Source organism: Piliocolobus tephrosceles, chromosome 5 (assembly GCF_002776525.5).
Source record: "Piliocolobus tephrosceles isolate RC106 chromosome 5, ASM277652v3, whole genome shotgun sequence".
NCBI classification, from domain to species: domain Eukaryota; kingdom Metazoa; phylum Chordata; class Mammalia; order Primates; family Cercopithecidae; genus Piliocolobus; species Piliocolobus tephrosceles.
Genome location: NC_045438.1, coordinates 28,035,322 through 28,049,184, shown reverse-complemented (window position 1 = coordinate 28,049,184; position 13,863 = coordinate 28,035,322). Strand labels below are relative to the sequence as shown.

General features: G+C 34.0%; 1 protein-coding gene across 1 annotated transcript in view; it reads right to left on the bottom strand.

The window, feature by feature from the left end:
* Positions 1-13,863, bottom strand: part of LAMA2 (laminin subunit alpha 2) — a 509,807-nt gene that overhangs the window by 239,224 nt on the left and 256,720 nt on the right. The window contains exons 17-18 of the mRNA XM_026454995.1: positions 10,561-10,674; positions 7,089-7,216 (exon numbers count right to left, since the gene is read on the bottom strand). Of these exons, the coding sequence (XP_026310780.1) occupies positions 7,089-7,216; positions 10,561-10,674 (242 nt within the window). The remainder of the gene's footprint in view (positions 1-7,088; positions 7,217-10,560; positions 10,675-13,863) is intronic.

Genomic DNA, 13,863 nt, shown 5'->3' with positions numbered 1-13,863 from the left:
CTCACCATATTGGCCAGGCTGGTCTTGAACTCCTGACCTCAAGTGATCCACCTGCCTTGGCCCCCCAAAGTGCTAGGATTACAGGCATAAGCCACTGCACCATACACTTTAAACCTATGCATAAAATAGACTTCAAATTCTTAAATGCATTCACATGTCAGTTAAAAGCAATGTAAGTAAAGTAAAAGGTGTTCACTGACAAAAATCAACACTTTTTCAAGAAAAAAATTAAGCAATAAAAATATGTTAGATTTGACTAGCTCCTTACAGTTCAGAATACATTTACAATTTTACCACATTTTCACAAAATCCTATGAGCTGGTTGGGGCAGGCACAGTTTTTCTTAACCAAAGTCATATACAAAATTTCCAGGAGAATCTAGCATGGGATCTAGGACTTTAGATTCTTAAGGTGATATTCTCTTCTTCCTATAACCAACTGTCATTGAAACCTACTGGTAAGAATTAAGTAAGGTGAGGTTTCTAGTAATGTAGATACTTGACATAATGCATCCAAATAAAACGTTCTCATAAAATATATCTGTATTTGTGCTTTGATATTCTTTCAACAACATAAACTGAAGATTCTCTCTCTTATTGCTGTAATTGCAGTTACAGCTATGGCAGAAGATAGCATTCAACAACAAAAATAAAATTAGAATGAGAAATAAAACATGCACAGTAAAAAACGTCTACAGAATTTGCATTGGCAAATGCAGTGACTTAGCACAGATTTTGGCCAAGATACAAAGCTAATTGCTCCGTGATACAAAGAGGAAATTTTGAGATCATCACTGAGTTCAAGTGATTCCAAGATTATGTCATTTATCTCTAATCGGCTAGCTCCACACCAGCAGAGAATGTTCTTCATCCTGGATTATCCAAACCACGCCACAGAAAACACAGAAAAGCCAAGAGCATCAGGCATTTTCCACAAATAGGGGAGGAAGGGAAGCTGTTATTGGGATAACCAATAAGAAGCTGGACATGAAAATAATCCCTCTTAATGGTTGAATATACACTTTTATTTTTATAAGGATCTACTTATAAGTATGTATACATGTATGCATATATGTATGTGTACATACACGTGTATACATGTGACTATGTATGTCAACATATACATGTATGTTTTATGCATGTACATGCATACATACAGAAACAATCTTGTTCTAAAAATAATTTAATTATATCTGTCAAAATATGTGCATTAAGAATAAAGCAAGGTTAAAGATAAAAAAACTTAAAAAAAAAGATAAACTCAAGGGTGTATTTAGAATTCAAACTGCACGTTATAAGGTATGTCCATTTGATAATGGTGGATCAGCATTTGGCCTTGAGATTTTTCACAGCTAATGTAAAAGTGAACAATCAACAGGTAAACAATTCAGAGCAGCCAGAAGCCAAAAACAAAACAGTTGCTCAATAGAAGCTCAACAATTCCTGATTATCAGACGTTAGGGAAACTTCTCCTGTGGGTCCTGAAATTCAGTTCTAACATAAAATGCTCCCACAGAGAGTTAATCCAATACTCTAAAATAAAATTAAACACATATTAAGTAAATGTGTGAGAATATTTTGTGTGGCTTTAGCTGTCATGCATTTGAAATAAAATACAAGGAAGTGCTTCTTGAGACTGTGATGTCATATAAAACAACCACTCCTTTAATCACGAGCATAAAATTGAAACTTCCGTCATGAAGGTTAGAGAATCAGGGCATGTTCTGTATTTGCATATATAGGGGGATCAGGACTCCTTTCAACTAATTATCATCTCGGGTAGGAAAAGAAACCATTCTGAGTGGCTACACAATGTCAGTGGAGAAGCTGCCGATGAGGGTAATGAGACTATCCACACATAACTGAGAAGGGGCAGAGGACTGAGAGGAAGAGGAGAAAAGGGAAAAAATCGTTTACTTCATGATTTTGGTGTTAGCTTAATACATTTCTGAATTATCTCTCTAAGTTTTTTCTTCTTCAGTTCAATGATCTCTCCTACTTATTCTCAGAAGAATCATTAAGCAAACACTTATTTCTTTAATTACCTTTAAGTACTATGAAATCTGATTTAATCCCCACAATTGGATTTTTTAATTAGACTTGATTTATTTTCTAAGTACGTCTTTGAATGATATATTTCTCTAAACCTGTTTCCCATTCTGCAAAATGGAATAATATGATTGATTTGATAAACTCTTTTATACTGAAGAAGTTTGAAAGCATAGTGCCATAATAAATTATAGATACAATTTACTAATTTGTCAAAAACTTTGCCTTTTTTTTTTTTTACAAGTTTTTAAACAAATTAAGATATGTTGATTTAACGTTTAAGGTATTTAGTTAATAGTTAAAGAATTAAATCTGCAGTTTTCGCATCCTGTTGTAGCCCCTTATATTAACATAACTGTTAATATAACTGTAACTATGTAGCATAGTTAACATAACTCTTGCCAAACAGTGAAGATTTACTGATTTTTACAGTGAACATTTACAGTTTGTCTGACATTAAATTCTATTGATTTTTTTTTTTTTTTGCTTCTTTTCAATGTTTCTGTAATTGTTTCTATTACTGGAGCCCCACTGGAAGAAGCACAGAGAGGTGAGTCAAAATATATGAGTTCCAATATTGGTTCTGTCACAAGCAAGCTGTATAATCACTACCAAGGCATTTAATTTCTCTGAACTTTAGTTTTTTCCTTTGTTATATGGAACCAGGAAGACCCATCATAATCTCCCATGTGGACATAAAACAATGTGTAGGAAAGAGTACTAAACCATGTAGAGCATTCCCAATTTTCTAGAGAATATGGTTAAATTGGATGTTTCCTTAAATTTACCTCTTGTCTTGGAATATATTTCTCTATATTAATTTTAACAATATGCATTCAATATGATCTAAAGGTCAACTTAAATTTGAGTTTCATTCTTTCAAAAACTTAAATTTCAGTATTCCTGGCCCACACAAGGCAGTAGTATTTACAATGATATTAGTAGACAGAACTTATTGAGGGCTTACCTCTGCCCAGCCTTGTGCCAATACTGTCTTTTATTATATAAATGATGAAAATCTATAACAACTTCAATAATATTATATTTTCAAACACATCCTAAGTATTCAAAGGCAGAGATTCACATGTCTCTTTCATATTTTATTTAACCTATAAGCTATGTGATGCCAGAAATTAGTGAATATAAACATTTGGAATACTTACATTTTTATTTGCTTCTCTCCAGATAAATTTTACTGCCTAGTTACAATCTATAGCTAGAATAGATACATCAACAAGATGAGAAGGCCAAGCACGGTGACCACCGTAAATAGTTGATGAAGTTGATATATATGTATAATTTAAATATTATATGCTTGTCTGTATTCATACATCATAATAATTACACCAATCTATCTCTATCTTCTCACACATTTGATTTATTTAGCAATATTATCTAAGAAATTTGGAGCCAAAATGCTTGTGATCTATAAGATTTATGACTAGGGATTAAATAGATAAATCACCAAGGTAAAACTATCACTAAGCTTTAGACTTCCCATGAAGGTTGCGGCAACCTTTAGCTCTTTTTTTTTTTTTTTTCCTCTGAATAACCCATGGAAATTAAAATCCCATCTTCAGGATTATGTGCACATATTCAATTCATATCTCAGAGTTTCTAGCTCACATTGTAACAGTAATGTTTTTTACAAAACCTTTTTTAAAAGGATAGTTTCCCTAGGTCAGTAAGTGTCTTGTTTACTGATTTTTTTTAAACATTTCCGGTTGTTAGATGAAAATGGATTTTTCTCATCACAGTTGTGCAGTTAAACTATGATAATTTTCTAGTTGTTTTCAATGTAAAATTGTTTTAAATGTAAAAGACATTATAATCCTATCACAAAACTTCTAGGATTTATAAACTAAGTGAATTATCACTGCCCTCCCTTTCTGCTTGTTAAAATACCACATTGAAAGCTGGAATTTAAAATAGATTGCTACTCTAGCCCCAATTCTATTACTAAAAATAAAATTATTATTTGGTAATTTGCTAGTTTTAATATTTTATAATATTAATATTTGATAATTTGCTAAATATAATATTTACTAATAATTGCTAATTACTTACTCTAAGTGAAAGCACTTTGAAAATGGAAGAATCCTTAAATACTTGGTGTTACTGGTATTGCTATCACTGTGTTATCTGCATTTTTAAAAATCAGGATCAACATAATTACACCAAATTGGAATACACATCTTTTAGGAAATAACATTATTGGACACTGGAACCCCAATCCCTTTGGCACTGATAGACTGTGTTTTAATGCTTGCAGACTTTCTTTTTCAGAAACAACAATTAGAACCCATTATCCAAGTAAATGGACAGCAAATAAACAGACAACAATGGGTCATGAATGCCTATAATTATCCAAGCAAAATTATCTCCCTAATGTTTCCTCTGCATTTATAGTAAATGTTGGTCAGACTTGAGGGTAAATCCATAGGGTTTACATACTCAATCAATTATATAATTCTAATATGTATTCAGCTGGAATTCACATGGTGCAATGAGCAGCCAGCTCTACTGGATTGATAGTGGTGCTAATGCTCTTGATATCTTGGCTGAGAAGGAGATGCAATACAAGTGGCCAGATGAAATCCTTCCTCAAATGCATGTTAGTCATGAACAATGAGTTTCATGTAAATGAGAACGGTTAAGAGAATGCCATTTAGCCATGGCAAACGAGTAGGTCTTCCATTGGGTGATCTAACTCTTCACTTACATACCAGAGTGCAGGTTTTTGTGTGATGTTGTGACTATCATAGACTCGAGTAGCCATTAATTATGAAGGAATATATTTCATTTGTTCTCCTATATTCATTATTTTCCAATAGGTTTCTCTCTTGCCTTCTTCTTCTTCTCTAACATCCTTGGTTGTTAAAGAATCTTCAGCTTTGTGCTCATTCAGGCTCATGCCTTAAGCCCTGGAAATGTTCCGATCACTAATATACACTAACCAGTGGTCCCCAACATTTTTGGCACCAGGTACTCGTTTTGGAGACAATTTTGTCCACAGATGCAGGGGAGGAGTTTTGGGATAAAACTGTTCCACGTCAGATCATCAGGCATTAGTCAGACTCTCAAAAGGGGTGTGCAACCTAGATCCCTCACAGGTGCAGTTCGCAATAGGGTTTGAGCTTCTATGAGAATCTAATGCCTGCCTGATCTGATAGGAGGCAGTGCTCAGGTGGTAACGTCCACCACTCACCTCTTGCCGGGCGGCCCGGCTCCTAACAGGCCATAGATGGTTGAGGACCCCTGCATTAAACCAACGTCTTATTTTCTCAAAACCTTGCTAGAAAAATTGACTTATCTAATGAATTAATTATTGCTTTTAGTGTTATCACTTAAAATGCACTGTCTATTTTTTTTAAAGTCTTCATTGTAGACTGTAGAGATTTGGAAAGCACATGGATTTTAAAACTAGAATTCCAACTCTGATACTTTAATGCTCTATGACTCTGAGCAGGTTAATAACAGTCAGCTCTTAGATTGGGTTCATCATATCCAGTCACAGTTTAGGTGGTTTACACATTTCAATTATGTCTTTCCCACATCAACCCTATGAGAGTCCTGTTATTATAACTAATGATGACAGAAGTGAGGCATGGAGAGTTTCAGTGACTTGCCTAAAGTTGCACGGCTGGAAAGAATGGAATCCAGCATTTAAACCAAAGATTCTGGTTCTAGAATTGGCACCATAATGCCATTTTTCTACTAATAGTTTTCATTTCTTAATCTATAAAATGAGGATAATAATATCTACCTTACTGAGTTATAGCTGAAGGTGAAATAATACCAAATATAGTGTTTGGCCTAGAATATAGCAGTCTGCTTTTATTAAATAGTAGTGCTTTCTTTTCTTTTCCAAACAATGAGTAAGGTAAAAAATTCTGAGTAAAGAGGGTCATTGGGAGGATAAGGATTTCATGTGCATTAAACAGTAGGAAGAACAGTTCCAAGGAGAACATTTAAACTTAATGTCAGAATTATCTGAAAGTCTTTAGCTTATAGTATTCATTGAATCTAACAAAAGACCATTTTAATTAGGCGCATTCTGGGTAAGAGTTTGAAGTATGACCTACTTGATCACATCTTCACATTAAAGACTATAGCTGACAGATCTCCCTTAAAGATCACTGACAATTTTTGCTCTGTCAGTTATCACAGTGCCTAGAGATAGCTGGAAAGTGTACAATACGATATGAACTTCATTAAGCACTAAGCTCACCTTTAAGAGAGTTCTTCAGAAAAGAATCTCCTTTTATTTAAAAGTATAGTTACCTATAATTGCTTTTGAGTAACAATTGTTGATTTTTTTTCAACATAGTATCCCAATTTAAGAACAAAACAGAATATTTTTGTTGGGGTGTGCTTGGCTGTTTACTTAGAGATGGCTGCCCTGAGGAAATGTGAATTCAAGCAGCTGGATATAGCATTCCCCTAAAAGGTAAGCAAATGAGGAAGTCAAGTGCTCTTTCCTGTTGCTGTGTGTTTTTTGAAAATCTCCTGTAAGGTGGTTGTTCTAGGTAAACAACTGGAATGTTTTAAAAAAGAAGAGATAGGATGGGTGCTTAAAAGTCAGTTAAATCAGCCCCTTCAGTTTACATTTTGAGAGGTTTATGACTTGCCCAAGATTCACAAAAAAATAGTGTATGGGTAGAATCCAAATTAGCTGTATTTGTATCCTTTTATTAAGGCATGAAGATGGGTATGTGTCTGTGTGTAGGTGTGTACATGCATGCACCTGTATGTGTTTGTATAAATGTTTATGTTCTTTGGAATTGGTGTCAAAATTCTTTTTGAGTTCTACTCTCAGATATTAAATCACCAAAACTAGAGCTAAAAAATTACAAATTCTTAGAGATCCTCATAGTTTTAAATACCTTAGGTTTGGAAAGTTCATATTATTTTCCTGAAAAAAATTCATGTCTGTGTTTATTTATTTACATGGGATAAGAGAAAGAGTATATTTGCTATGAAAAGTGTACTTGCAGAAATGGATGCTGAATTTATTCACGGGGTAAGTTTGTTACTTACTTATTGGATGGGATATTGAGTGGACAGGCACAGGGTTGACAGTCTTCAGAGGTTCCTTTAGTAGGATCGCCATAGAAACCAGGAAGACATTTATCACAATATGGGCCGCCTGTGTGATCCTTACAGTTCTGAGAAAGAAATGCGCATCAGAGTTTATTATTTTGGTGTCAAGGATCAACATGCTGCCAAAAATAGGTCTACAAAGTCATTAGTCTGCTCCCCACCAGCAAGAATATTTTTTCCATGTTAAATGGTCAATTTTATAGTAGGGAAATAGCATTGAAAGTTAATTTAATATCTAGCTTATAAACTACACACTAATTTCAGCATATGCATACCTACAAAAAGATGACTGAAATTCATTTTAATGTTTTTCATTATGCAAATCTTACTTCATTTTTTCTTTAGTTTTTTCCTTAAGAAAATACATAATTTTGTGTGTGTGTATGTGTGTGTGTGTGTAGTCATAGAGCACTAACAACATATGTTTAATGGAAATTGTAGCTGATTCTAGGTAAAAATCAATTGTTCAGCTTGAAATTGCTGATTTAATGGAAACTGTGGCTAGTCATACAAATCCTCTGGGGCTATGCCCTCTTAGCTTAGACATTAATTTTGGCCTCAGTGGACTCTGATGGCTTGGACAACGCACTACTGTATTACATCTGTGAGAAGCTTGCTTGACTCATAATCAAACATTTAGAAAACTGAAAAATTTTACACATCACATGCCAGTTTCATCAACAAAATGTGAATATGTATTTCTGTAGTAACTGGTGATATTTGAAAATAGGCTTAACTTTAAGTTATTTAAAATTCTTTCTGAACTTTATTTTTAACAAAACGTTTTAAAAGATAGCATTAGGGTCAACTTCACTATGAATAGTTGCCTTAATAATGCAGCATATTGGGATTTAATGGGCAAAACATGGAGAAAGGTTTTTCCCCTGATTTAATTTTTGTTTTACTTCCGTTCAATTTTTAAGTTTAGCTAAACTAAGCTATTACTAAAGAATTGTTTTGTTTTTCTATAAAATTATTTGCATGTTATCTCACTGATACAACTAAAATTATGTCTTCAAAGACTTAAGGGTTTAAAAAATGGAATCAAAAAATTAATTATGCCTTAAACATGTTGAAAATGGTATTTCTAACATTCAACCGAAAGTCTTGCATAATTAAGAGGGTTTTTTTTTCCAATTATTGATTTAAAAGAGAAATAATATGTAGTTCTTACATTTTCTAATGTCACGTTTCATTAAATAAAAATCATCTTAAAACTCAAGTATTTTTGTAGTGGAAACCAGAAAATAGCATCAGACAACCTATATAATGAAAATCAAAACAAAAAGATGGAAACTTCACTCTGATGAATTGGTTATTTTTACAGGCGTCCTGTTACAATAGCGCTTTACAAATTTTTGCTCACATTACATATCACAAGAACCATGAGAAGAAGCAAGCATGCAATCTTCCCATGTGACATTGAATACTTCCTGGCTTATTTCAAATGTACTTTGAGTTAAAATGTCTTTTTAATATAGACCTACACTATTGCAGAAGTTTAGATTTTGTTCTATTGTCAAAAATATATTTCAGATAATTTATAATCAAATTTTAAAGCAAGCTAAGCATTCGTTCATAAATTTATTTTTCATGGTAAAAACCATACTATTTAATGCTCATGAAAAATAAATAAGAAGCTAAAATGCAGGGTCAACTGAACAGTAAGAATGCCTTTGATGAGCAACATTAAAATATTCTTCTCTTTGTATATTATATCAGAACTCACATACTCAAAATGGAATATCAGCACTTAGTTTTCAGTACTATTTTGGAGAAAGGGCACTTGAAAGTCAGTATATCCTACATGATCACCTATTTACTAGCTATGATGGAAAATTCAGGAAACACCAGATTCTGTCTTTATCATCAAGATGTCCACTGTTGCCTCAAGATCGCTGTTATTTGAAAGAGACCTCCTATCTCTCTGTTCATGAAACAAAATCAGTAAAGTAGGTTTCATTAGTAGAGTCTGTTCTCTCCCTTCTTTCTCTCAAAATTATGCTGAATGACACTGTTTTGTTCGTTAAAAAAGGCTTCTAGTTTTAGAAATATCACATCACCAAATGGACCAATTTGCTTTCATCCTAATGAATTCAGCATGAACATTTGATTTGATTTTATCCTAATGAATTCAACATGAAATATGACTATAGAGAATATTATGAGTTTGGTATTATGACATACTTATTTTTGTCTTCTTAGGGTACGTGAAACAGTTCCACGTCAGTTTTGGGCTGAATATTATTTCGTATTGCATGTTCATAAAGTGTTTAAAGGTAACCCAATATTTTTCCCAAAGTACATTTTAAAAGACTTATGGCATAATTAAAATGAAAATCACTTAGTCTTTCTATTCATAAAAATGTCATTTCAAAAATCTACTGATCCACAAATTAAGACTCTCATGCTTTATAATGCAATGCAATTAAACAAAATCTTATATAGAGAAAAGAGAAAGAGCATCAATAAACCTAAATGCCAAATTACACTGAAACGAGAGTCCTGAATTTTCATTTTGGATTTTTCCCAGAAGCTTTTAAGTAGAAGAGAAATGGGGGAAAATGAGCAAGAGAAAGATAGAATATTAAGAATTACAGATAACAGAGTCCGCCTTAAATTCTTCAGGGAACTGAGAGTGTGATATCCTCCTAAATTGGAACCATTTTAAATTGTGTTTCTGCAAGACTAATGAAATGAGAAGTGTTGTTTCAAGCTTCATGCCATGTCAGACAATATAAAACTAATGTGCCCTTGAGTTAATCAAAATGCTCTATTCAGTGTAATTCTCCAATCCTAAGACTTCTTAGCAGGATGGAAAGTGCTTTGCACTTTGTAAAGCCTATTTTCTGGTTAAAGCTTAGACTTAATTGTAAAGGAGAAGCAGCTCTGGTGAATATGTATTACATATTGTTTTTATTTTTAATCTACAAATGATGCTATGCATTTAGTTAAATTCTGAACATTTTAAATAAAAGTATGCAGTATGTTTTCACTTTCAACATGAAGAAAACTTAATTATGTTTCCTGTAAAGGTTATATTTTATACTTTTCATGTTATGGGGATAAAAATTATTCTCTATTTTAAAAGTACACTGTACTTTCCATAGATTTATAGAAGGAAGTAAACCATATATATTCATGGTAGTTATATCTCCAATCATAAGTTATGCCTTAAAATAATATATGTGATTCTAATTTAATTCTTGGACTAATATGAATAAACACTTCTTCATATTCATTAGGAAGATCACATATGAAAGAGCATTCTCAGTTCCAATTCAGTTCAATACAAAGATCTTTGTCAAAGCACTTACTGACTCAAGTGTTTAAGGTCCCCAGAATTGTAGCATCTGTTGAGATAATTTCAGACTTATGAATCAGCATCCCCAAAGAAGAGAGCACTTACCAGGCATTCTCCAGTGACGTCATCACAGGACTCCGCATGACCAAAGCACTGACATGGCTCACAGATGCCACCAAAAATGGTGCCGTTAACTCGCCTGTGCCTAGGCCAACAAGACTGAAAGGAAGATAAGGCTTTAGTCGGTCTTGGAGATTAAAACAAAAAGTTGTTTTTGTTTGTTTTCTGATAATAGAAAATAACAGGTAAGAAACTCATCAAATGTGCTTGTCAAAGCATTGCCATTATTGACACGTTGCAACAGAGGTATTCTTCCTGACATTAGGGCTTTGCACTGACCTTAGTGTTATTGGCAGGTATGAGATTAGAGGAAGCATTAGCTTGGTGTCGCTTCTGAAATGGTAAAATAAAGCAGAGATATAAAGAACTGAAATGTGACAGTCTCAAAGTAAAAAGCACAGACAGGAAAATAGAAGAAAAAGTACTGTGAAAAAGGCAGCTGATATAAAAGGACTCATCATATAATCTTAGCCTAGGAGAGTACCCAATGTCATCCCAAGCAATTTTGATTTTCTGGAATGTGTTCACTTTCCCACATACTAATTGCCCTTAACTTCATCATTTCCAGAAAATATTTGACATGATTTGGAAGAAAGGCAGCACCCACACTTATATTTGACCACGTACACAGCTAATTTCTACACATATATAATTCATGTATTTCATGCTAAATTTCCTCAATCCTATTATGCTTTGCTATGTGTACAAAAAGTTTATGACTTATTTCCCACATACTTTCTTGTTAGTTTACTTGATGGCATTCTTCTATAATTTTGCCTGTATTTTTCATTCCTTGTTTAAAATGTGAAACACTTTATTATATAAAAACTGAATTCTGATTAAAACAGGGTATTTGAGTCTTAGATTCCCTGTGTCAATGCTGGCTCTAAGTTCCCCGTCATCCCTAATTAAGTTTTTCGTCTGTGGGGATTACTACAAAGTGGATGAGATGCAAAATAAGCACAAGGCAAATACTGCTGCCCTCTAAGAGCTTATGATCCCCCTCCAGTGAAATTGCATCTTGTGGGTTATTTACTATATTTCTGGATGGTTGAGTACAACATCATATATCATGAAAAGCCCATCTTTTCCACTTGAAAAAGGAAACAAAAGAGCAATCACTGAAGTAATAAAGGATATAGAATTGTGTTATGTGTCCGTGGAAATGTTCCTTCTGCCTCAGGATATGAGGACTCTCAAATCTGAGCATCAATAACAAACACATAAAAACATTATGTACTGATACTTCATATCTGAAAATAAAATAAACTTTCTCTTTAATTTGAGCAGTAACAAAAAAGTGTCAAATTTCTTTTTTTAAATTATTATTATACTTTAAGTTCTGGGATACATGTGCAGAACATGCAGGTTTGTTACATACGTATACACGTGCCATGGTAGTTTGCTGAACCCACCAACCCATCATCTACATTAGGTATTTCTGCTAATGCTATCCCCCCCCTAGCCCCCACCCCCCAACAGGCCCCAATGTGTAATGTTCCCCTCCCTGTGTCCATGTGTTCTCATTGTTCAACTCCCACAACCAACCCAAAATTGTCAAATTTCTATCCCTTTCCATTTCCATTTCTCCCAATTAAATCTCTTCCCATACCTCCCCATTAAATTGTTTGCATCCCTAGATTTATTATAGAAGTGATTTCCTTATGTAATATACATTTTTAAAAGCTGGTGAAGCTACATGCTCATAAGGGGGTAAAAATTAAGGATATTGAGAAAAAGGAGAGAACTAATCTGTTTTCAGACAGATATCCATGAAGTTTTCCTTAATAAGTTTTTTGTTTTAATACTCTGCAAATGCACTACTCATACCACGTCTTCTTTCTTCAATCTTCCCAACTCCTTACACCTCTCTTTTAGCCAGTGATTTTATCTTATTACTCACAGAAAAAATTAAAGCCATCTTTGCACTAACAAGTCCAGAGATCTAAGTATATATCTCCAAACCTTGTTGCCATATTCCCATTCCAAACAAGAGATGTGGGGGATGTTGGGTCCTTCTTCCTAAAGGAACATTGCTCCACTTGTCATCTGATTCCAGCACCTGTTTTCTTCTCAATATTCACTTTCTCTGATGCATTAGTAATAACTTTCTTTTCTACTGGGTCATTATTATCAGCACAAAAAAAAATACGATCTAGTGTCTCCATCAAAAATAAACAAAACACAAATGACAAAACTGTCCTCAACCTCATATAACTTTTCTAGTCATCTATGTTTTTCTTTTCAGTAACACTACTCTTAACAAGTATTATATTCCTCACTTCTTTTTCACACTTCATTCCATTCTAATCTGTTTTGTGTCACCACCTCTCAATTAAAAGTGCTCTGGTCCTTGTCACCAAATTCCATGCAGCCAAATTTGATGGACAATTCTGCAATTGCATTTTATCTGACCTTTCATCAGCCTGGGGCCTAGCTGACTCCTTTTTCTCCCACAATTTCTTTTCTCAACTTCTATGACATCACACTTCCCAAATTTCTACCATATTTCTGTGCTGTGTCCTCTGCTTTGACCCTGCTTCTTAATGTCAGGAGCTCCTCGGGACTTGGGTTGGGTTATTTTTCTCTTTTTTTAATCAATTGCACTTTCTCCTGGGTAATTTTATTCAGTTCCATAGTTTATGATGCCTTCCAAAAACATATCTCTAGACCAGACAGACATGCTGAATTTAAGACCTGAATATTATAAATACACATTGACATTTACACTTCACAGTCTTTTCAAACCTAAAATTTCTAAACTGGACTACGGATTCCATACTCCCCCACCCCCACCAACTATTCCTCTCTCTGTCTTCCTCAGCTCAGTAAATGACAACACAAGCAACTGATCAATCGTTCAAACTGGTCATCTATGACTCATTCTTAAACTCATTTCTTTAATCTCTCCCCAGACATACAATCTTCAATCAGTAAGTCCTACTGGTTCTACTATCAAAATATATATAGAATATGATAAGTCTTTTTATATCCCCTGCCATGATCCTAACAGCACCCACTATTATTGTGGTGTTCCACTGCAACTACATATTAACCCTTCTCCTTCCTATCATTCATGCCCCCCTAAGACATGTTCTTCCTCCTGTAGCCGTAATGCCTTCTTCAAAAAAAGTGTAACTCAGGCTGGGTGCATTGGCTCATGCCTGTAACTTTGGGAGGCTGAGGTGGGAGGATTGCTTGATCTCAGGAGTTCGAGACCAGCCTGTGCAACATAGTGAGGTCTTATCTCTATTAAAACAAACAAGCAAACAAACAAAAATAGCTGGG